The 26,584-nt window shown below is 37.2% G+C and overlaps 1 protein-coding gene across 1 annotated transcript in view; it reads right to left on the bottom strand.

Moving 5' to 3' along the window:
- LOC150076579 (putative receptor-type tyrosine-protein phosphatase mosPTP-1) overlaps positions 1 to 26,584 on the bottom strand; it is a 995,686-nt gene that overhangs the window by 218,101 nt on the left and 751,001 nt on the right. The window contains exon 12 of the mRNA XM_090387917.1: positions 8,760 to 8,839. Within this exon, the coding sequence (XP_090244043.1) occupies positions 8,760 to 8,839 (80 nt within the window). The remainder of the gene's footprint in view (positions 1 to 8,759; positions 8,840 to 26,584) is intronic.

Here is a 26,584-nt window from a genome sequence, read left to right as displayed (position 1 = left end):
ATACCGGGAAAGTGCTGAAAGTCAACTGCATATGACTTAACTGGACCCAACTTGTGCCCATGACACTAAGACCCAGGAAGTGACGGATGAGATGAGGCTTGTACGTACCAGTGTCAAAAAAGAAATACAAGAAGCTCGTCAGGCCCAAATCTGAAAGAGAAACATGGAGCCACAGAGCTGAAATAAAGGACACCCAGGTGGGTTCCATCCCACAAATTGAGTTCACTGAGGAGACAAAACACACCCCCCCCCCTCGATATCGCTCTTTGCCTGAGGGCACAGTGATGGAAAAAATTTAATCCTGCATACTGTCCTAGAGGATCTCGTGAAAGACTCCCCCAACCAGATAACTACCTATATTAGAGGACAGATTCTCTCCCTCTGGACAAAGTTGGAGACAATTCTTTACCAGATAAGCGTACAATAAAAAACAACTGCTGCAAAACTGGAGGCATATTTAGACAGTGGGGCAAATAAAATGCAACAGCACACCCCACTTATGCTAATTAGCTGAGGACTGGAACAGAGAAACCACAGAGACCTGTCTGCTCCTACAGCAAGAAGACCCTACTGTAATGCTCATATCTGGTGGTATTAAAACCAACCACTGCAGAGACTCACTGCACTAGCTAAGAGGTAAAGACCTCTGTAATAAGAAACCTCCGGCAAGACTTTAAGACCATTGGGATCAGGTTGATTCGCAAAATGTCGGAGTAATTATTGAAACCACAACCCAACCCAAGAGGAAGCAAACAAAATAATACACTACCCCAAGATGTCCATGCTGGACTTACTTGTGGAGTTCCCAGGACAGAGAGACCATCTATCCAGATATTTGACACAGACAAAGATCATTCCCTGACCGAGTTGCAAAATGAGTTCTAAGGAAGAAATTTGAAACAGGCTTTTCCAGAGGCAGAACAAAGTGACCTCACAACTCCCAAGTATCAGACCAAGGCCCAAATAGCACAAACAGGATAGTGGAACTTTTTGGATATGGCAATGTCAGGAAATACTGCTCCTGCACCAACATGCCTGTCAGTTTTAGATCCATCTGCATAGATCAGTGTGTAGTGGCTGTGCTGGTTTTTAAGTGTAGCATGTATTTGTAGTAGTTTTGTTGAGACAATGTGTTTACCCAAGGCTGTGAATGAAAAGTCACACATCGGTATATGATACATCCAAGGTGGGATTGTATAAGAGACAGTAGGCTGTATCTTACTAAGATCAGTTTGCCAGTCAGTCGGTAGTAGGCAAAGGCGTATACAGGTTGGTGGGTTTATATATGAGAAAGCTCTATGAAGGTTTTCCCATTTAGGAGAGAAAAGTCCATTCCAAGTGGGGTGATTTGGATGCCCTATGAGTTTTTCTACATAATTTAATAAAAGCACTTGTCTGTGTAGCTGCAAGGGTGTTTCATGTGCTTCAGCATATAGGCTCTGAACCGGTGATGTGCGGTATACCCCCAGTGCAAGACAAAGAGCACTGTGGTGTACAGGATCAAGCCAACGTAAGGCGCTTGGTCTAGCAGAGCTATAGACTACAGAACCTTAGTTCAGACATGACCATATTAATGCACGATACAAATTTATTAGAGTGTAAGGGTCGGCTCCCTATGTTGTTAAGATGTTAAGCATTTTAAGACATGAAATCCGGAGCGATTTTATATTAGCATTAGTAGAGGCATATGATGCAAGAAAGCAAGTTTATTCAGCATTCAGCATGCTCAAGCCATTCAAAGCCTTATACACCTCTATCAGATCACCTCGCCGATGCCTAGTCTCAAGACTCTGTAATTTGCAAAACTTAAGCCTTTCGTTGTAAGAGCAACCCTTTGTTCCAATCACTAATCTCGTTGCCCTTCTCTGTACTTACTCAAGGTGTGGCCTGACCGTTGCCTTATACAAGGGAATAATCACCTCCTTATCCCTGCTAGAAACATTCCTGTATATCATTCACAAGACACTATGAGCTACTCTTGCAGCCCGTGTGCACTGTTCCGAGAACTTGATATCTGCCTACACAATTACCCCCAGGTCCTTTTCATTCTCTACCACTGTCAGTGTAGTACCACAGAGTGGATACGTTGCTCTGCGGTTGCTGTTTCCCATATGTTGTACTTTACATTTGTCAATGTTAAACTTCATTTACCACCTCTCAGCCCATCCTTTCCAGATCCTGTTGTAGCAGCATAGCGTGAGTAGTGTCCATAACAACCCTCCCAACCTAATACCTTGAATATCACACCATTCTTGGTGTGATATTCAAGGTATTAGGTTGGGAGGGTTGTTATGGACACTACTGACGCTATGCTAAAATACCAAACCTAAAATACCTTCTGTTGTTGTTGTTATTTAGGAGCATTAGCAACTAAGGCCATATTGCTCCGGGAATATCCGGTGGTCATTCCCTGACCTTTCCACATCCTCCGTATTTGGTGGTGATGGGCTTGAACCCCAGTCTAATCAAGAAGCATGTGCTACGCACTGCTGCTCCTTCCCACCTGGCTACAGAAGCGCCAATATATTCTGTTGTAGAGCAGTAAAAGTGTCTTGAGGGCTGGTTCAGTAAGTTTTGCTATCATGATGTAATGTATTCCATCTGGCTCTGCTGCACTGAGTTTAGTGGAGGATAAAGCATGGTGCAACTTCTGACATTATAAAGGGAAGATTGTACGCTGCACTGGATGCTGATTCAAAATTGACTGAGTGTTTTTCAGCTTGTGCTTTGTGTGCCTGGAAATGTGTCGAGTATGATGTCACAGTTGAGATTTCCATGAACGATCTACCTAGACTTTGCAATCTCTTCTGGTTTTGTAATATCACAGCCATTGACAGTGAGCAAGGGACACTTTATGCTCTGGTGTTTTGCATACATACGCTGTATTTTAGCCCAAATTGTTTGGTTTTTGTAATTGTGGAAGCAAAACGCCTCCATGCTTCCCTTTTGCTGGTCTGCCTAACTCATTTTGCCCTTGCCTGCTTAAAGCATATGAGGTTTTCTGTTGTTGGGAATTTTCTGAAGATATTTCATGCTTTTATTCTTCTCTTTTTTAGCAGTACTACATTCATCATTCCACCATACTTTAGAGTGGGCCGATATTTTTGTGGATTGTTTTGGAATCGCTTTGTCAGCTGCCTGCAGTATTTGGTTGGATATATATTCTACTGGCAGGTTTATGGGAATTTGTTGTACCTGTTTTTCTTCTAGCAAAGCTAGCTGCTTGTACACCTCCCATTCAGCTTTCGAAAAGTTCCATTTGGCAACTCGATAGCAAAGGTGGGGAACACTTTTGTTGTATCACTGCAGCATATTACAGGATAGTGATCACTACCCATTGGATTGCTGTGAAGAATCCATCCAAGTAGAGGGTATATGGTTGCTGAGCATAAAGAGACATTGATAGCTGAGGTAGATCCTGTAGGAAGATGCGTATAAATGTGCGCTCCATTATTGAGAGTTATCAGATTGTGTTGATCAAGTAATTTTTCAATGGTTTGTCCACGCTTATCCAGGTTATGGTTTCCCCATAGTGCAATGGTTTTCAACTGGAAGGGATCTATCCAGTTATATTAAAGGAGGCAGCAAAGGAAGTTTGCTGCCTCCTTTAATATATGGGTTTAAGTTACTTAAACTTTTTATTTTTTTAATTTATGTGTTTATTTAATTATAAAAAGGTGTACAGTATCTTTTTAATTTTGTGATGATCTGTAATTGATGTTTATTTAGTACCTCTATATAAAGAATAAAATTATACACTGTATATATATATATATATTTGCTTGTCTATACTTTTTCATGCACTTCACGTACATTTGTATTCTATTACACTTTCGTAAATTTGTATATATTTGTATTTATTTTAATCTACAATTTTTACACTGCGCAGGGACTACCTTGTCTACTAGTATTACAATAAAAGGCTGCATATTTGCCCCCCTTTTTCTAATACTACAGACAAGTTTGGAAACGCAGTGCCTGATACAGTCAGGAGTAGTTCCCTGATGAATTTCCTGACTATGTATCATATTTCATCTACTATATTCAGATTATGCATATTTGCCATCTCCTGATTCGACCTCTTGATAAAATTGCCCTCCTATATCTGAATACAGTGTTATTTATTTACTTGTATATTTTTTTTTCCTCAGTCCCAGTTCATTTTTGCACTAGGTTTTTCAAATTCTTTCATCTGTTTCACCACTACTTCACTTTCACTTTCTACTATCTCTTAAACTTCTCTTAGTTCTGGCACCTTGTGGACTTTCATTTCCATTTTCGCAGACACTTTATTTATTCTACAAACCACGCATTATTTATATCCTTTTGCTTCCTCTACTGCTGCACTACACATTTTGGAGCATTAGACATACTCTGTGCTTTTTTTGGGATGATACGCAACGGTACGGCATACCGGCACCTTTATTAACAGTGATATGTGTGACATTTGCATGCAATGCACTTCGAAATTTGTAATATTCCATAAATTTTTTTCAAATGTTTACCTGCTATTCAAATAAGCTTAAAGTTATTTAACTAAATTTGCATTTTTTACTGTTAAGATATTACTATATAAAACTGTATAACCATTTTTATAATTCTAAATTACTCAGTTGGACCTCTGTTCAACGAAGTCCTTTTATAGCGAATTATTTTGACTTCTCCTTGGAAGTTACATTTAAAATACTTTCTGTTGAGCGAAGAAAATTTTCATATAGCGAACGGATTAGGAGAGAATTAACTCGGTACGCACTGTTCGCATTTCTGGCCTTCAGGCAATTAGTCCTGCTGTGCAAATTAAGAGAGCTAATGCATTCTACAACTTAGTGGTACCTGGTAAAACCTATCCGACCACCTGTCCCACATATGGAGGAGTCACACTAGTCAAGAGTGAGCAGATCAAGCTGTATTCCCAATGGGCTCTGGCCCACCTTCTACTGCAGTGGTGTCCAACCTTTTCCAGTACAGTGGCCATATTCAAAAAAATTCAAAGTTAGATTTCTTTAGTGTGCTACATTTTCCATATCTTGTTGCATGTAAAAGTAAAATTGAAAATATTCGAAAATTTTATTAAGTACAATACACAATTACATTTACTTAACATTTACATTTAATGAGAATTTTTTTGATAATTAACAAAATTTAAAATGCTGTTTTAGTTCACTTTCCTCGTGGGCCATAGGTTGGACACCTCTGTGAATCAACTGTAAGCGCCCCATTCGAGAATTAGAAAAGTGATTTTCTTTTACCCCCACAAATAATCATCTGTTTTTTCGTGGAAGTGCGTTATCTACTTTTTCTGTAAATTTTCCCTATCTCTGTTTAAATGGTCACAGTACCTGAATATCCAAATAACACCGATATTTTGGACAGTTTCAAAAAAAAAAAGAAAAGAAAAGAAAAAATTCAAATTTAAGAACTAGTGACAATACTGATGACGAGAGACGGAAAACGAGGACAACAAAGGTATTAATCCTTCTAAATATGAATTGTTGGCATTTGGTGAAAGCGAAGTTAGAAAAGTGTTTAGGTTACTGTTAAATGAAAGAGATGCAATTCGTGGATTTCAGGGATACCTAATTGATAAGAAGGTTTCAGAAGAATTGAAGAACGCTCTGAGTACGACACCAATTTCATCCAGTGAATGTGAATGAGGATTTTCACAAATGAATCTGATCGCCAGCCCAACCAGTACTTTGTTGATAACAAAAACAGTTTCTTCACTGCTGTTTCTTAAAATTGTAGGCCCACCACTGACCCGCTTCGATGCAGCAAAATATGTCGATTCATGGCTGCTTCGGAAATGTCATTCAGCAACCGACATACAAAGAGGAAGAAAAGAAGTCGGCATAGGACAGGGGTCGGCAACCTGCGGCTTGCGAGCCGCATGCAGCTCTTTTAACACGTAATTGTGGTTCTTTAACTTTACAGCGCACATGAGGCACAATTTGAAATGGAGTTAAGAGGACTTAAAAATCAAGGAATGTGGAGTGCAAGACGTAAAATGCCTTAAAACTGAAATTGAGGATTTGGAGAGGCAAAAGGATGACCTTGCAATTCTACACAAATGGACGGCGATAGATGAGTTTAAAATGCAGACCAAATTGTGTTTGATGCATGGAGTAGCTTACCGGACCCATATATAAATTTGAAAATATTTGCGTTTGGACTTCTCTCGGTTTTCAGTTTGACATATTTCTGCGAGCAAATATTTTTGAACATGAACTATATTAAAAATAAATCAAGAAACTGTCGTCTGAATAATGCGAGCATGTTTAAAGCTCAGCATGTTTAATTGCGACATTGTAACATACTCGCATGATGTTGAGAGACTTGTTCAAGAAGTTCATCAGCAAAAGTAACATTAATTTGTACCTAACTGGAAGTTTGTTACGTTTTTTCAGTATTAATAAATATTTCAAAATATATATATATTTTTTAATAAACACCTTCCCACTCTATTCCATTTCTAAAAACACTCTCGCCTTCCCCCCTCCCAGTTTGAGCTGAGGTGCAGCTCTTCGGATTCTCTCTCTCTCTCTCTTTTTTTAATTAGATCAAAAATGGCTCTTCACTCAAAAAATGTTGCTGACCCCTGGCATAGGGATGAGAACTTAATAAAAATTTGGAATATTCTACAAAAACTTTATTATGAAATTATTTTTACTTATGTTATTATTTTTTTACATATTTTACTCACCTTTTTACTTATTTTTTATATACTTGAATAATAAATGTATGCTTAATAAACTGAGTTAATATACTTAATTTGTGTTTTTATTCTAAAAACATTACTACTAAAGTAACAATATCAGAAAAAAAAATTTTTAGAGTACTTTTCATATCCTTTTAATTTTCAATTTTTCCTGATAGCAAAGAATGAGTACTGGTACTTATTTTTTTACAAAAAAGCACTGGACATTAACTTATTATTAAATTAATGTTGACTATATATATATATATATATATATATTTGGGACACATCAGGACTAGTGCATTTTGACCCGATTAAGCGGCTGCCCCAATTATCTGAAGTTTCACATAAATAGGTAAAAATACAATGTACCCCTTTACAATTAGTTCACTGTACAATCAAATCACGTTATAACGAACTCACCATAGTAAAGTACCGTTTACTATACGATGTGTAGTAAGCACCGGTCATCATGATCACGTTTATGAATTGAATTTTAATTCTATTAAACAGCGATTCTAATTAGAGAAAATAGGAGGAATATTATCCACAGGCTATAAAAGTAAAGATATATTAAGCACAAATTTACCCTTTATTACTATACCAGTTAAAAAATTAAATGATACGTGAAAATCCTGTAATTACTACTAAAGTAACAATATCAGAAAAAAAAAAAAAAATGTACATACGAACTAGTTGACATTTCTGCTCACGGACATTTGTGGGTGGGGGTTAAAATTTAAAACAGTAAAAAGATAAGCAATCAATAACAAAGAATGAATACGGCAAACACAAATTGCAAGTAATACAATACGCGCAAGTGAGAATGGAGTAACGAGTTACAAAGCTTTAAAAACAGGAATGAAGAGAAGATCTGAAAATAAATTTTTTTATATGATTGAAGATTCCATGGAAGTGTAAACACATTTCACCATAATAACCCACAGAATTCCAGCTGTCGGTATTATTGCAAATTCAGTAAGATCGAGTTTACTGTCCATTTATGATAGATTTCACTAACAGAAAAGCTCAATAAATAGGTGACTGCTAATTGTTTTATGGTTGTGACCTCCAAAATTGACTGAACCACGTGGTACCGTCGGAGACAATCGTAGGGTAATCTCTAGTGCTGCAGTTTCCTGCCCCGATTAAACGGCATGCTGTCCCAATTAAGTGAAGTAAACCCTGGTTTTCCCTGGTTTACTTCACTTAATTCTGTTTTTTAAGATTTGCCCCAAATAAATGGCTGCCCCAATTAACCGGTGGCCCAAATAACAAGAATCCACTGTGTGTGTGTGTGTGTGTGTGTGTGTGTGTGTGTGTGTGTGTGTGTGTGCACATACACACACATATGCAAAGAGAGAATCGGATCTAACAGGCAGAAAATTTAGTAGGGGTACCACAAAATAAAATAAATTACTTAGGGGTGCCATATTAAAAAAAGGTTGAAAACCACTGCTATAGTGTATGGTGACTGTTGAGGTCTCTGAGGATGCAGTATGGCTTGGGAAGCTGTATCACTAATTCTTCTAAGTCAGCATAGCTTATATGTTGACTCGTGCAGCGACTGCCTCGAGGTTTGTTTTTAGTGGGATTTGTTTTGAGGGTATCTGGGAGCTGATGATCAGCGATACCCCTCTACATGCAAGACTGTTCACATTGTGTGCAACAAGATCTTGCCGATGTATTATGTATTTCCAGAGGGAAACAATTATATTTGGTGTTAGAATAGTTTCCTATAGACAGAAGGCAATGGAATCATACTGTGAAAGGAGATCTCGGATACAGTTCCACTGTAAGAAAGTAAGCACTATTTAGTAAGCATTTCCAAAGTCAATGACTTTGGAAATGTCATCAGCAGTTGTGTAGTAACATAAGATCAGTAACACATATCCCAGACAAGCTTAATTAATACTAATCTGCTTCTTGTAGTCACCAAATTGTGTAACAGTTTGGTGATTGCAAGAGCACACAACCTAACCATTTCTTTTCAATAATTAAATGTTTTCAGGTTTGGAACTTGAAAAAATATTTAAAACAATATAAAAAGCGTGGCAGTTCTTACCAAATGTCTCTGACATTTCTGGAGTAGGTCGTTTACAGGGCGGATCATCGAGGTAGTAGTATGCAGCCTGAAAATACTTCCTGAAAATGAAATCGCCGCTTTTAAATAATTATCTAGTATGAATCAGAGCTGTAATACTCAATACTTTCTACGTTGATATTAATATTTGTAAAATAATAAGAGGAGTTTACCTCAATATAGTACGTAGAACACTTCGGTATGATACTCTCCAGAAATTAAAAGTGTGGTGCATTTTTCTGATTTGAATTGATTTTTTTGAAATTCGATTCTATAAAGCAGCTGATTCTACTAACCAGTGATCATGTTAACTGTCATCTACTTGATTTCAGTTTACGATAGGCTTACGAAAAAATCGAAAACTTACATTAGAGTAAAAAATAAATAATTAAAAAACAATTTAACACAATTCAAATCAATTTAAAACAATTAAAAATCAATTTAACCAATTAAAAATTAAAAAGAATCTAACGAAAATATTCAGAACGATTTTCCTTCCTTAATCGTATTGAATATTTTCGTTAGATTCTTTTTAATTTTTAATTGCATTAAATTGATTTTTAATTTTTAATTGTGCTAAATTGATTTTTAATTGTTTTAAATTGATTTGAATTGTGTTAAATTGGTTTTTAATTATTTATTTTTTACTCTAATGTAAGTTTTCGTTTTAATTTCTGGAGAGTATCATACGGAAGTGTTCTACGTACTATATTGAGGTAAACTCCTCTTATTATTTTACAAATATTAAATAATTATCATAAAAGCACTACATAATATTCATAATCTGAAATTCGTGCTTCAGATTAAGTTAACTACTTTAAAAACTAAAACAACTATTGTAGATAGCTCATATGAGAAGATCCTCCTCAGTGTCCACACTGTTCAGCACATTTAACAGTCAAACATATTCTGACTGATTGCCCTCACCACCAGCAGGACAGAACATCCATCCTACTTTCCCGGACAAATTTTCGAGAACCAATGACACTACAGCATATTATTGGCAAAGATGCAAACATTGATTTTTCTCTTTTCTGAAAAATATTGGAATAGATCATAAACTCTAAAAGATCCCTGTAACGTTTTCCTATGAATAAGCTATCATTACCTATTTTTTCTTGGATGAAATTGTTCATAATATAGAGCTTTTCAGTTATACTATAAAGCAACAATTTACATTTTTGCAACATTTTTGCCTTGAGGCCATTTGGCCTCAACGCAACAACAGCAGAATCTTCTAGATCATTCTGTGAAAGTGACAACATTTCATACTCGAAATAAAGACTATGATAAATTCTATGAAATACAATTTAAAATTGTCGTAAAATGTTATTTTTTATTATTATTATTTTTTTACAAAATCCCCAAACAAGAGAGGTATTAGAACCTATTGTAGGAATATGCTCCAAAAAACTTTGTTTTTTATCCAGAATTAGTAAAAGAAATCTAATACTCTGTTGAAAAGTAAATGAATGAGAGTAAAGGTGTAAGTCAGGATCAGGATGTAAATTCCATTTATGGCAAAAATGAACTGCTGTTGATTTTGCTTTGAATACGATTGGCTCAATGTACAATCAAAGCATTTTACAATGGACTCTCCATAATAAAATACCGTTCACTACACAGTACGTAGTAAGAATCCGTCAATGTGATCATGTTTGTGAATTGAATTTTAATTCACCACAGTCTATAAAAAGTAAATATATCAAGCACAAATTTACACTTTATTACCTTGCCAATTAACAAATTTAAATGATACGTGAAAACAGGAAGAATATTTTCCATGGGTTAGCAAAATAAAAATAAATTTACCCTTACATACTTGATATTTCTGTTCACTGACATTTTTTTTTTATTTTATTTTTTTGGGATTGTAAAATTAAAAACACTTAAAAAGATAAGCAATCAATAGCAACTAACACGATACGTACAAGTGAGATAGGGAGTAACAAGTTTACGAAGCTTAAAAAATAGGAATGAAGAGAACATTCTTAATTTGTGTGTTTTATATGATTGAAGATTTCAGTGAATGGGAAACACATTTTGTCATAATAACGCAAAAACACAAATTCCAGCTATCTGTATTATCACAAATGCAATAAGATAGATTTTACTACTAATTTATAACAGATTGCACTAACAGAAATGCCCAATAAACTGGAAACTGCAAGTTGTTTTATGGTAGTGACCTCCAGAATTGTGGTTTAGAAAAATATCGCAAAGGCATTCAAAATTGAGTCGTATAACTCAATTTTGAACACATAATAATGAAAATGTGGTGCATTTTCATGATTTGAATTGATTTTTTTGAAATTCGATTCTATAAAGCAGCTGATTCTACTAACCAGTGATCATGTTAACTGTCACCTACTTTATTTCAGTTTACGATAGGCTTACGAGTGTCTCCGAGTGGATCCTATGGTCCTTCCTCTCAAGCCAATAGCAGTGTTTGTAAATGTGTTGGCCACATGTTTTGTTTTTGCATCATTTAGTTGAAGTGTTTTTTTGTTGTGCTTATTTGACAAATTTACTGTATTAAATTCGCGATGTAAAACATGTAAACTGATAATATAAAGAGTGAAGTAAGAAGAAAATTTCAACTTCCGAGGTCTTGGAATGAATTACCAAAAACAATGTGTTCACAGTACAATATTTTCATGATATGGTTGTGTCTCTGGAATGGATTAATATCATAAAGCGGGGGTCCTCTGTATTTTTTGGCCACTGAATGTGCTTTTTTCTCGATGTCAAGACATATATCACTAAGTGTTCATTCCTAAAAAATGCATTTCTTCAGCTTTGATCATGAAGTCAAGTGTTGATCAACTTCTTCAAAAACCATATTGATTTAGTGTTAGGATATTTCCTGTCTCTAGGAACCACACGTCTCTAGGAACCACACGTCAACCTGCAATTAATTTTTTCTAATGTTTTCCCTAAGTAGCTAGGTAAAGCAATAGTTCAGTAATTTGTTGGATCAGAATGGTCTTTTCGTGGTTTTTGGAATGCTAATACAATAGTAATCACATTGAAGATTCTATCATCCAGTTTTTGAAGAGCAGATTAGGACTTCACTCAAATGATATATCACCAGATAATTAACTCCATCACAGCCAGCAGCACTACTCTTTGATCATGCAAGTGCACTGGGTAATTCTGTCATGGTATAAGGGTTACATTATATTGAAGCTAAAAAAAAAAGAAAAAAAAAAGCAGATAATAAAATGCAAATTATATGCTTCACTCCTTACACTGGATCGCCTATCCAGTTGACAGGTGATCCTCTTTTAAATCTGTTCAAATCATACTGAATGAGCACTGCTCGGCAGTGAACTGGCTCATATGCAGTTACACCTGAGATTGTTCCAAACATTTCACCTGATGAAATAGCAATTTTGAGAGGATTACAAATTTCTTTCACTTTAAGGAGTGGTTATAGGAGGGTATTTTCCATTAATTCTTCTAACTTTATTCCACACTGTTTTGATGTTCTGTGGTCATGATTACAGTGGAAGCATATCAGGACCGTGTCTCTTTTTCACTTATTCATTGTATATGAGGAGCTTTAGTTCATGCCTTCTTAAACTGTCTCAGATTAGCTGTGGTTGAGTATTTGTGAAATAAACTCCATTATCTATTTTTCTCTTTGTTGGCATTGCTACAGTCTCAATGGTCTGAATATTTAAATGTGCTAGTTTTTGATATTTCATCCAGTTAGTTTTGTCAAACTTCCAAACTGTTTTTATTTCAGTTTTAAGGAGGAGAGTTAGTGAAAAGTATGCATATTACTGGAAAGTGGTCACTGTTACGAAGATTATCAGTAACTGCCCAATCAATAAGTGTAAACAAGTTTAGTGAGCACATTGAAAGGTCAATTTCAGAAGGTGACTTTGAGGAGAGATAAAAGGATGTGTAATCCCAGATCATATTTAGTTTTTGTTGACATGATGCTCTTAGTCTTTTGATATGCTCAAGGAAAGTGAGTTTATGGTCTAAAGTGATTCCTAAGAACCGTATGCTGGGATGAACTGCTATTGCTTGGTGATTCAGTTGTAGCTCCGGACTGGGGTGGAGTTTGCGTTGGCGGCAAAAATGGATGCAAAATGTTTTTTGCGGACAAAGTTTAAATCCATTAGTATGAGCTCATGAACAGATCTTAGTTATTGCCCCTTGCAACTGTCTCTCGACAGTATTCGTGTTTTTCACATGACACCAAATACTAAGGTCATCTACAAATAGTGCTTAAAGTGATCAATAGTGTTTGGAAGTTGTCTGGCAATGGCGTTTATTGCAATTATAAAAAGTGAAGCACCGAGTACAGAGCCTTGAGGAACTCCTTCTTCTTGTGAAAATACTTGGGACAGTGAAGTTTTAAATCGAACCTGGAATGTATGCTTGCATAGGAAATTTTGTATGATATTTGGGAGGTGACCGCGAAGTCCATGGCGATGTAATTCACAGAGTATTCCATACTTTCACGTGGAATCATAGGCCTTACTAATATCAAAGCAGACTAATACATGATGTTCCAATCTGAAGAATGCATTCTGAATGGAATTCTCTAGTCTTACTAGTATATCTAGTGTAGATCTGTTTTGTCGAACATAGAATTGTGCAGAATGTAGTAGACTGAAATTTTCAAGGTAACAGATCAGTCGGCGGTTCACCATCTTTTTGAGAATTTTGCAAATGCAACTGGTCAAAGCTATAGGTCTATAATAAGTGGGATTTGTAGGGTCTTTACCTGGTTTAGGGAAGGCAAGGATCGTAGCATGATGCCATTGATTAGGGAATTTATCTTCCAGGAAAAGTCTATTGAATAGATGAAGTGACTGTAATGATTCGGTACTTAAGTTACTGTATCATGGAATAATGAATATTATCTGGTCCTACAGCACTGTGTCTAGATGATGACAAGGCTCTATGTAGTTTGTGGATGGTATAAGGTAAGTTGTATTGTTTATCTCCTTTTGAAGAGAAGTTTAACTTTTGTTTTTCTGAACTTGTTTTCAATCTTCTGAAGGTCAGTGTATAACTTTTTGTTGCTGATGTTTTGGCAGAGGTTTCACCTAGTATATTGGCAATTCCAGCAGGATCATTTACATTCTGCCCTCTCCATTCCATGATGGGCAGAGGTGTTGTTTGATATTTGCCACTCATTTTTCTGATTCCTTTCCAAATTTTGTGTGGAGTTGCTTGATTGATAGTTGAAATGAAGTGGATCCAAGCAGCCTTTTTATTGCGGCATCTAACATATCTCGCACTTGCACGCTTATATTGAATGAGATTCATTGTAGTTCGACTTAGGAAAAAGAATTCCAAGCTTTGCTCTTTTTTAGGCACAAGGCATTCATCACTCCACCAGATTTTTGGATGAATCGGTAATTTTGAAGAGGATTTCGGTACGGTTTGTTCTGCTGCATGTAATATCGTTTTTCTGACATAGTCAACCGCTGAATTTTGGATTATTTCGGGATCAAGCTTAGTTAATTTTTTATAGGACTGCCAATCTGCTTTACCAGTGAGCCAATGCAGAATTTTAGTAGGATGATGAAAGGGCTTATTAAATAATTCAATTATTATGAGGAAATGATCGCTATGTAGTGGATCATTGTATATCATCCACTTAAGAGTAGGATACAAGGTTGCTGAACAGATAGAAGTCTATTGCAGTACTTGTTCCTGAAGGAAGGTGAATGTATGTTGGTGAACGCCCATTTAGAAGCAGCAGGTTGTTATTGTCTAGACGCTGTTCAATTAGTTTTCCTCTTTGATCGTTGTTGTTGTTACCCCATAAGTGTGATGACCATTTAAGTCTCCCAGAATGAGGAAAGGTGTTGGGAGTTGAGCTATAAGATTGTTTAGATCACTTTGTTGGAAGGTATAAGGAGGGATGTATAAGGAGCAGATTGTCATATGGATGTCAGCAGCTACACGGACTGCTATTGCCTCGAGGGGAGAGTTCAGTAAGACCTGTTTGGTAGGAATATGTGGGTTTGTTAAAACAGTTACACCACCATGTGCAATATTCTGATTGGTTCTGTCTTTTCTAATAATATCACACCGAAACAGTTTTGGTATATTTTGGGGTTTTAAATACGTCTCTTGAAGGCAGAGACATATTGGTGAGTATTTACAGGTAAGATCATATAGGTCATCGATATTGGCACAGAATCCGCGACAATTCTACTGTATTATTCTGTTCATTATTTATCTCCTGTTAGACTTTCCGAGCATTTTCGTGTTGCTGAGGTTTTCTGCTTTTCACTCTTGTTTTTATCTTTTTTTGGGAAGGAAGGCCTTTCTTTGTCCATGTCTTCTTCAACAAAAATTTGAAGGACAGGGTAATTTGCTGATTTTTCTTTAGTGTCCATTTCTTGTTGGTGACTAGAAGTTAGTTATTATGTTTTTCTTTGGGTCCTTGATCCAAGGTGTGGAGGTTTTTGATTAGCGGTGGATAAGGCCTCTTGAAGTTCTATCAAAGTAAGTGGTTTATTATAAGGTAAAGAGGATGTAGTTCTAAATTTCAGACAGGATTTTTCTGCTAAAGCTTTAATCCTTTGAAATGATGGATCATATGCCATAGAATCAGACAACTGTGAAAATACCGTCATTAGTACATTTGCAATGTTGTTGTGGTGGTGTTTTCTGGTGCAAGGGCAACTTAGGCCATATTACGCCTCCCAAATCAGTTGACTTTATATATAGGAACTGCTTGTACAGAAGTTATAAATGGTCATACATTTGAATTTGTTTTAAATAGAAAAAGAATTCGGAGAGATTTGCTTCTTTACCTATGATGCTATTGAGAGACAGAGGTTGTTGCAGATGTGAAATGAAACAAAAGCCATTCGTCGGGCGTTGTTAAACAAGCTACATTCAAGGAGTATATGTTTTACTGTAAGTGGTTGCAAGCAATACACACACTGAGGAGGATCATTGCCTGTAAGCAGATATAGATGGGTGAGGTGAGTGTGACCTATTCGGATTCTGGCTAAGATTTCTTCTTCTTTTCTATTTTTACAAAAGCTAGAAGTCAATAATTGTGGTTCGGGTTTTATTTGAAATAACTTATTTGTTTGCATTTTCCACAGAAGTGTCCATTGTTCCATGCATGTTCTCCGTATTTTGTGTCTATCATCAGGATATGGGACTAGATCATTTGTTGAGGCTATGTTGGAAGGATGCTTTGCAGCATCATCTGCACATTCATTTCCTGGAATACCACTATGGCCAGGGATCCAAGAAAAGATAAAAGTTTGTTGATGCTCATGAAGCTGCATCAGCTTATGTCTTATGAGTTTTAATAAAGGATTGTTAGGTGAGGAAGTGCCTTTCGAAGCTAAAATAGCACTTTGTGAATCAGTATATATTATTTTTTTTATTTATTGACAGCAGTGCGATATTTTTCAGAGCAAGCATAATGGCATGAAGCTCAGCAGTATAACTGCTACACTCGGCTGGAAGTGAAAACGAGACAGTTGAATTAGGGAAGACAGCAGCTGCACCACTTGATTATCAGACTTTGAACCATCAGTATAGATCTTTGTGAATTGGGGATACTTTTGTGTATGAGCATAATGTAGTTGTTGGATGTTAATCTTTGCTATGGAACCTTTACCCCATTGCTCAAAGTATTCATTAGATGAAAGTGTGAATCTGGATCTTTTGATTCTCTGAGGATATTATCAAATTGGATGTTCCAGCTTTCTGCTAGAATCTGCAGTCTGATACCAGCAGGCCGAATTGTTCTGGGTTTATTTGTATAGTGTGTTTTCCACTGAGGATCATGCAGGAGTGGCCAAACAGGATGAGTAGGCAGGCTTTTAATTTTAGCTGAGTAATTCATCAGCAACATCTTTCTTCTGATGCTAAGTGGAGACTCATGAGCCTCAACACAAAGACTTTGAACTGGTGATGTTCTGTATGCACCTAGGGCTATCCTAAGAGAGGAATGTTGGATGGGCTAAGGTGCTTTCCCTAGCTGAGTCATAAACAGGTGCTCTGTAGTCTAGCTGAGATCTAATTAGGGACTTATATAAGTGGAGCAGGGTATAGCGATCTGCACCCCAAGATGTACTGGAGATGACCTGGAGTATATTCATTTTCTTTGCGCAAGTGGCTTAGATATTTTGTGTGTTCCTGGAAGTTTAATTTCTTATCAAAAATTAGCCCTAGGAGACGAATACTGTTCACAATTGGTAGAGGGCAATTGGCCAAGTGCAGCTCAGGTTCAGGATGCATTCTGTGCTTTGTGCAGAAATCTATGGCTGTAGATTTGTGGCTTGACAGTCTGTATCCATTTTGTGCCATCCATGATTCAATGTTGTTTATGGATATTTGTAGATGCCTCTCGATATAGTTCATATTCTGGGAATGGCAGGATATGGTAAGGTCATCCGCACAGAGATATGAGTCAATGGTGTTTGGAATGTGGTTTGTGATATTGTTTATTCATAGTGAGAACAGAGTGGCACTAAGAACAGAGCCGTGTGATACTCCTTCTTCTTGTATATATGTTTGAGATAAAACCTGTCGGTACTTAACTTAGAAAGATCTGTGTGGAAGGAAGCTTTGAATAAAATATGGTAAATGCCCTCTCATATGAATAGAATGGAGATCTCTTAAGATGCCGTATCACCATGTGGTATCAAAAGCCTTCTCTATATCAAGGCATATCATGATGAGATGTTGATTTCTGATGAATGTATTCCTTATGATTGCTTCAGCTTTTGTCATGAGGTCTAGGGAAGGTCTATTCTTTTGAAAACCAAACTGGTTGTTACTAATTATGTTTCAGGATCCAAGATACCAGATGAGACGATGGTGAACCATTTTTTCTAAAGTCTTACTCAAGCAGCTGGTTAGAGAGATTGGTCTGTAACTGTGTGGAATCGAATGATCTTTTCCAGGTTTCGGTATAGCTATTATATAAGAATGTTGGCAGGAAGTGGGGAATATATGTTCTGAGAATATCCGATTGTAAAGTTTAAGCAATGAAGATAGTGATTTCTGATTGAGATCTTGAAGCATTATATAGTAAATTCCAGGAGCACTGTTTCTTGAGGTATATATAGATTCTTTCAGTTCAGATATTGTTAATGGTTGGTTATAGGATAAATGGCATGTAGCTTTGAAGTTCAGTTTCCTTTTCTCAGTTTCGGCTTTAATTTTTTGGAAAGACTGTTGATATGTGCTTGACATGGACAATTCACAGAACACAGTTCCTAAGGCATTGGCAATCTCTCCAGGAGAGGAGATCTCCTTCCCATTCCAGTTAATAACAGGAGAAGGTGATGCATGATATTTTCCACTTAGCTTCTTTATTTTTTCCCAGATTATTCGGGTATCAGTATCTTTGTTGACTGAGAGGCAAATTTTACCCATGAATCTTTTTTCGCCTTTCGCCAGATGAAATGAGCTTTAGCTCTCAGTCTCTTGAAGTTAATAAGGTTGGCAGTGGTGGGATATTTGCAGAAGGTATTCCATGCTGCAATTGTTTTCCTTTTTCGCTTTATTGCAATCACCATTCCACAAGTGACTGGTATGCCAATGGTTTCTTATTTGAGACTGTGGGATGGCGGCTGTTGCAGCTGTTAGTATCTGCTTTTAATATATTCAGTGGCAGCATCAATAGCAGAAGACATAATGATATCCTCATCAAAAGAAACATGATTGGTAAATTTTTTCCAGTTTGCTTTGGAAAATTTCCATTGCATTTTTGTTTCTGTTTATTTGGAATGGGTGGTTTGAATGCTACAAATCAGGGGAAAATCACTGTTTAGAGGATTGTCGTGTACTATCCACTCTATGGTTAGGAACAGGATCAGAGAGCAGATTGAGAGATCGATAGCAATGATCGAGAGATCGATCCCAGTAGGAAAATGGATGTAGGTGGGTAAGCCAGTGTTCAACAGTGTCAGATTCTCTCTATCAAGTAGCATTTCAATAAGTTCACCACGTCCATCTGAGACCAGAGAACCCCACAATGGATGATATCCATTAAAATCGCCTAATAGACAGATCGGAGATAGTAATTGAGAAATAAGGTTTTCCAGATCCTGAAATGTGCATGGATGGTTTGGCGGAAGATATATTGAGACCACTCTCAACGTGATACCAATAACTATACGTGTAGCAACAGCTTCTAATGGTGTTTTCAAAGGAATGCGCCTGGAGGGGACTCATGATTCCACAAGTACAGCTACTCTTCCATGAGGGCTGTTAGTTTAAGATCGATCTTTTCTGAAGGTGGTATAATTTTTGACTGAAACGGAGGTTTTTTTGGTATTAAATTCGTTTCTTGTAGGCAGCAGGTTTGAAATGGTGAATTAATTCATAGATAGACAATATTGCTGCAAAAACCTCTGCAATTCCACTGTATGATTTGTTCCATTATCTAATTTTGTGGGTAGAAGTTGAGTCTGTGTTTTTTGTGGGTGGCTTGTTTACATCTTTCGAGTTTTGATTTTTCTTTTCTTGAAAAATTAGGGCGCTCTGAGTCATTTCTTTCTTCCATATCGCCATCTGCATGTATTTCATGCAGATCTTGGTTGGTTATGTCATCTGTGTCCTTGCTTGATAGACGAGATTGCTTCGGCTCAACAGGGTCTGATTTCTGCAAATTATCCACTTGCTTGACAACGGGAGGTCTCTGGGATGGAACTGTTAGTAGTGTATTATTGCATTGTCTACTACATTTGATGGAGATGGATGCTCAACCTAGAAGACTCATTGAGCCCAGTTGGAGATCGATGTGTCTGGAGGAATGGTCACTTCTGTTTGACATGCTACTGATTGGTGATTGTGAGTAGCAGAAGCATAGGTGTGTTTTGGAATAGTTATTTTTACTTGTTTTCTTGCCTCTTGATAGGAAACCTTATTTTTAATTATATTTTTGTATTTTTTTCCCCAACTTCCAGAGGTCGCAGTCTTTGGAATATGCCGGATGGTTGCCTTTGCAGTTTGGACACTGTGGAGTTGGTGCCTTACATTCTGTTTGTGTATGAGTTTTACACCCAAAGTTTGCACAAGTTGCATCTCTACGGCATGCTGTCTGTGAATGGCCAAATTTTTCTGGCATTTAAAACATCTTAGAGGGTTCAGGATATAGGGCCGAACGTGACAGTTTAAATTTCCTGCCTTGACTGAAGATGGTAGGTTTGGAGAACTGAAACTTAAAATTATACTCCAGGTTGGGACTAAATTGCCATGTTTTCGGATCATGATCCTTTTTGTTTGAGTGAAGTTTTGTTCTTTAAGTTCTAGTAACTATTTTACCTTCGGGGACATTCAATAAATCCCATTCAGTGATCACTCCCCTTGAAGAATTGGGGGTGGTATGTGGCGTGATTTGAACTGGGATTCCACTCAAGAATGTCAGACATAGTATTAGTTCAGAGTGTCTAGAATTGGTGGTCTCTATTAACAAATCTCCGGATTGAAGATGTTTCACCATTTTTGGGGAACCTGCAGCACGTTCGAGGCATCTCTGAATGATGGCTTGCCGACAGGTTGTGTTGACAGAGAATGTATAATCAGGAATGCTGGTAATTCCTGTCTGCCAGTGTCTTTCTTCATTCTCTTTGAAATAGAGAAGTCATGGTCAGTATCATGATTGTCAATTTGTTGAGAGCTCTTTAGCTGTAAACGTGGAAATTCAATTGTTTCCATCTCTGCTCCTTTTAGCCCTGAGGGTTGGTTTTTCCACAAGGTTACCAACCCCACCACGTGGAGGCAGGAGTGGTGTCACCAATGACCAAGTGGTTGTTTAAATTAGTGGTTTGTTAGTAATAAATATAAAGACTAAGAAAAGAAAGGTGGATTTCCTTTCTTGGTTCTTACTTTTGATCTCTAAAGTGCAGAAACACTTCAAGTAAACAAAAGAATAAGCATACTAGAAAGAAACAAAACTATATCACTTTAGAGAGCTCTCTATTATCACAGTAAGAAAACCGCTTGCCACTCGGGGCCTACATTTGCAATCTCTGCAGGAGCAGATAGCTCCTGTCCATTCCAAGTGAAAAGTGGGGATGACAAGGGAGGAAATTTTCCATTTAATTGCCTTATTCTTCTCCAGATAATTCTTACATCGGTATTTTTATTAATTGCTGTTGTGAATTGAACCAAAGTCTCGTTTTGTTTGCTTCCTAATATGACAGGCTTTGGCTCTAATTTTCTTGTAATTTTTAAGATTGGCAGTGGTAGGAAGTTTGTGGAATAAATTGCATGCACAGTTTTTTTTCTTTTTTACATTCTTACAGTCCTTGTTCCACCAATAATTGGTGGTTCTACGGATGCTTGATTGTGAATGTGGGATGGCAGTGAATGCAGCTGCTAGGATCTGTTTTGTAATATAACTGGCAACTGTGTCAATTGGATGAGATTTGATGATGTGATTGTTGAATGATACGTGAGAGGTGTACTTTGCCCAATCTGCATTGGAAAATTTCCATTTTGTGCGGGTTTCTGTTGGTATGCAGTGTGAGGTTTCAATTTTACATATTATAGGGTAGTGGTCACTGGTGAGCGGATCATCCAGAGCTGTCCACTCGATACTGGGGTAAAGGATTGGAGAGCAGATAGAGAGATCTATTGAAGAGACTGTTCCGGTTAGGAGGTGGAGGTAAGTTGGTGAGCCAGTATTTAATATGGTTAGATTTTGTCTGTCGATAAGCATTTCAATGGTTTGTCCTCGTCCGTCTGTATTGGGGGACCCCCACAATGGATGGTGTCCATTGAAGTCACCCAATAAACAGAAAGGGGTTGGCAACTGCTGAATGAGATCTTCAAGTTGATGTAGGGTACAAGGATGACTGGGTGGCAGTTAGATTGAAGCAAGTGTTAGGGTAATGCCAATCGCTATTTGCGTGGCAATAACTTCAATAGTAGTTTGCAACTGAATGCATTTGCAGGGTACTCTTGCATCTATAAGTATGGCTACCCCTCCGTGAGCATTAGTAGTAGCAGGTCTGTCTTTCTGAAAGATTGTATAATTTTTTATTGAGGTAGACACCTGAAGTGTTAAATATGTCTCTTGTAAACAGATTCCAATTGGTTTATAATGCATAATTATCTCGTGTATGTCGTCGATATTGCTGCGAAAGCCTCTGCAGTTCCATTGGACGATGTTTTTCATTGTTTGGATTTAAGCGAAGAAGCTGTGTCTGTCTGTCTGCTTTTTGGAAGTCTGTTTCAGTCGGTCAATTTTTATTTTGTCTCTCTTTGAAAATATTGGTCTGGCATCTATTTCGTCTTCTGGATGAATATCCAGAATGGTTTCCTTTTCTTCTTTAGAGCAAGTCTCATTTGGGTCCATAAGGTAGGATTCAGCATGCTGCTTGTTACCGGGGATCAGAGTTTTCTCTTTGACTAGATCTTACAGGAGCTGTATGAGTAACAGGTGGTATCGTGACTGGTGTGTTACTAGATCTATTTGAAGTCTGTTGCTTTAAGGAGTGAGGTACAGAGGAGAGTAAAGTTCAAGCCCATTCAGAAATAGAGATGCTCGGCGGGATTGATGTATCTGTCTGAACTGATATTGAATGAAATTTTTTAACAGTGTTGGCATATGTACGTCTTGGCATCGGCATCTGTTGCTGTAATTGTTTTCTGGCTTCTGAAAAAGAAACTTTCTTTTCTATCTTGTATTTTTGGATTTTATTCTCATATTTCCACTGATCACATGTTTTAGAGAAGGCTGGATGGTTACCTTTACAATTAGGGCAAAGTGAGGACTGCGATTTACAATCGACTTGGGCATGCTCCTTCAATCCACAGTTAGAGCATACTGCATCACCTCGACAGACCGTTTGGGAGTGTCCAAATTTCTGACATTTATAGCACCTTAGCAGGTTTGGGATATATGGGTGAATGCAGCAGTTCAAATACCCGGCTTTCACCGATGAAGGTAGGTCATCATCATCATCATCATCAGCCATTTTCAATCCACTGCAGGATGAAGGTCTCTCCAGCAACTTTCCAGTTCCTTCTGTTTTGAGCACTGGACATCCATTTACTACCCACAAACTCATGAATTTCATCTATCCATCTCCGCCTTTGTCTTCCAGGTTTTCTTCTAGCTCCTCTTGGATACCATTCTGTTATTTTCTTAGTCCATCTGTCATCATGTCTTCGAGCTATGTGTCCTGCCCAAGACCATTTTAGTTCTTTAGTTTTGATAAGAATGTCCTTTACTTGAGTTTGTTGCCTAATCCATGTGTTTCTCTTCTTATCTAACAGTCTGATTCCCAATATGATTCGTTCCATTCTTCGCTGTGTAGTTCTCAGCTTCTCTTCCATTCTTTTGGTGAGTGCCCAAGTTTCACTTCCATAAGTCATGGTGGGGAGTATACATTGGTTCATTATTTTACGTTTAAGACAAACTGGGATATTGCTCTTCAGTATGTGACTATATTTCCTGAATGCTATCCATCCAAAATTTATTCTTCTCTTGACTTCCAGCCATTTATCATTATTACAGCAAATAACTTGTCCCAGATAAGTATATGACTCCACCTTTTCAATTACTGCTCCTTCAATCATTATTTCCCTTTCTGTGGCATACTTGTTCATCATTACTTTTGTTTTAGCCATATTCATCTTAAGTCCAAAATCCTTACTAGCTGTGCATAACTGATTAAGATTTTCCTCTAATTCTTTGGGATCGTGGCTTATGACCACAATGTCATCTGCAAATCGTAAATGGTTTAGGTACTCTCCGTTCACATTGACTCCTTTCTGCAACCAGTCTAATCTTCTGAAAGCTTCCTCAAGGGCAGCAGTAAACAGCTTCGGAGATATTGTGTCTCCTTGTCGAACTCCTTTCTCAATATTAAATTTCCTACTGTCTTTGTCTAGTCTAATAAAGGAGGTAGCACTCTCGTATATTTTCTTCCAAATCATAATATATGGGGTATCAATGCCTTGTCTTTCCAGTGCCCGAAACATTGCCTTATGCTGTATGGAGTCAAATGCCTTTTCATAATCCACAAATGCCAGGCATAGTGGTGTTTTATATTCATTTGCTTTCTCCATTAGCTGTGATATTACATGAAGGTGATCCACAGTTGAGAATCCTGTCCTAAAGCCAGCTTGCTCTTTCGGTTGATTCTCATCAAGTATTCTTTCTAATCTGTTAGTAATGACCCTTGTGAACAACTTGTAGATGTGGGATAACAAGCTAATTGGTCTATAATTTCCAATTTCTGATTTATCTCCTTTCTTATTCAGCAAAACTATGATTGCATTATTCCACTGCTTAGGCGTCACACCTTTTCTAATGCACTTTGTGAAGAGCCTTGCCAGTTTTTGTGTTATGTCTCTTCCTCCCAATTTTAACAACTCTACAGTAACTTCATCTTCCCCCGGGGCTTTCCGATTCTTCATTTTCTTCAATGCATGTTCTACCTCATCAGGAAGAATATCGGGTATGTCGTATGTGTTGCTACTTTGCAATCCATCTTCCCCACTGCTGGCATCATTCCCCTGCTCCTTGTATAATTCTCTATAGTAGTCTTCTGCTATTTGAATTATGCCTTCTCTGCTGTTTATAAGTACACCATTGCTATTCTTCAGTTTCAGTATCATTTGTCTTTCTGTATTACTGCTCATGGCTGCTGATTTAAATCCTTTGTTTTCCCTTAATGCTTGTTCTACTTTTCTTGTGTTAAATCTTCTTATGTCCTCTCTGAGTCTCTTTCTAATGGCTTTGCATAACTCAGTATACTCAATTTTCTCCCTGTCAGTGTTTTTCTTGCTCTTCATTTGTCGTCTTCGGTTCATCATGACAAGTGTTTCTTGACTAATTTTTTCTTCTTTGGATTTCTTTTTCCCTATAGGTTTTGTGGGCTTTATCACTTTCAAAAAGTTGTAATATTCCTCGTCGATATCTTGGTCCTCAGCAGTCTGCAGAAGCTCATACTTGTTCTTAAGTTCCAGTACATACTGCTTTTTCTCCTCTTCTGTTATCTCAAAGACCTTTGTATTATTTACTCGAGTCAGTGTTTTCCTTTCCTTTCCTACATCTATATCAAGTGTAGGTATGGTGAGCTAAATGTGAAGGTAGGTATGGTGAGCTAAATGTCAGTATGATGCTGCAAGTTGGAATGAGTTCGCCATCTTTCTTCATCATAATTCTCTTTGCTTGTGTGACCTTCTGATCCTGCATTTCATTAACAATTTCCTCTTCTGAGACATTTATTAGGTCCCATTCTGAGATGACACCCTTGGAAGTATTGAGGGTAGCACCTTAACCGGAATTCCACTGAATGTTATGAGTTTGAGCAGATACTCTGATTGTTTAGAGCTTGTTGTTTCAACCAATAGATCACCAGATTTGAGACAGTGCAACATTTTTGGGGAACCTGCTACATTTTCCAGACATTTTTGTATGAGGAATGGCAATAGATTGCCTAGGGCCTGATTCATTAAGGAATGCAGGATCAGGAAACTTGGATGTTCTATTAGGGAAGCATCAGTCTTCAGCCTCTTTCGGGAGGTATTGTCATCATTCGGTTGGTGCAAATCCGTTGAATTTGGATTTGCTGTCTGAATCGGTGGGAAGTTTTCAAAAATCTATGTTTTGCTCCTTTTGGCCCTGGGCGTTTGCTTTACCACCCACGTTTCCAGCCCTGCCAAGGGGAGGCAGGAGCAGTGCCACAAGGTGACCAAGCAGCTGAGTTAGTAAGTTAGTACTACTATAAAATAAAAACAGAAAGGTGGTTTTCCTTTCTGGGCCTTTGCCTACTTCTTGTAGTGCGAAAGAGCTACTTTGAGAGAGAAATCAAGAAAAATGGTTGTTGAAACAAAAAAACAGAATCTATTCAATGAAATGCTCTTTAGAGAAAATGCTTTTAGAGATGCACTAGAATCGCTTGGCCACGGAACACTTGGCACCCGGGGCCAAGGAGAAGGTATCCCACGATGTCACTTATATTGACAGTAATTTCTTTTCCCTATCTTCCTCTATTACTAAACTGGAGGCAAAAGATATACCTCTAATTAAGGCTATAGAGATCGTTCGAAAACCAGAGGACAAGATGAAACAAGTTCCGGGGGAGATTGGAGAGAAAATTGTTAATAAACTTGATGCAGTTTTCGCTAGAAACCTGGCTTATCCCACCATATGCAAAATTTCCCAAGTTTTAGAGGGTAGGGCCGTTGAGGGACTTCCTCTAGCTCCCAACGTGATTAAGGCATTTAATTTTGCCCCAATCACATCTTGTAATGTTGAGAGGTCCTTCTCTGCTCACAAGCGAATATATCGAATATATATATCCACTCCAAAACATTTGGAGTGGATACAGGTATCGCAATGCTATGGAAAGTACTTAGCAACTTAAGTGTTAGTAGCCTAGTACATTAACCTATACATTTTGGTTTTTGTATGTTTAAAAAATTTTATTTTAATACTTTAATTTTAATATTTTAATAAAAGAACTTGCAAATTGTGATATTTCAATCATATTACTTGTTAGAAATTTGTATAACAAGTCGTTATACAACTTTAAAAGAATAAAGTAAATATCATTTATATGGTATGTAAAGGTAAATTATTTTGCCATATTTAAGATCATATTTGGTTAAATTTAATGACACATTATCATCATGTTTTGACATTTTTAAGGTCATAAAAATTCGAACCCTAATAATTACAATTGTCTTTTTGTTGTTGTTATTAGATATCTGCATAAATCAATTCATTTACGAATTGTTCACGTTTTTGAATTTATACTATATTATATTCATCATTTTTAAAATTATGTGAAACATTTTTATTAATCACTGTAATAAGAGAATATTACAGT

Source organism: Mastigoproctus giganteus, chromosome 13 (genome assembly GCF_048544385.1).
Source record: "Mastigoproctus giganteus isolate SK-2022 chromosome 13, ASM4854438v1, whole genome shotgun sequence".
Taxonomy (NCBI): domain Eukaryota; kingdom Metazoa; phylum Arthropoda; class Arachnida; order Uropygi; family Thelyphonidae; genus Mastigoproctus; species Mastigoproctus giganteus.
This window is presented reverse-complemented; position numbering and strand designations above follow the sequence as displayed.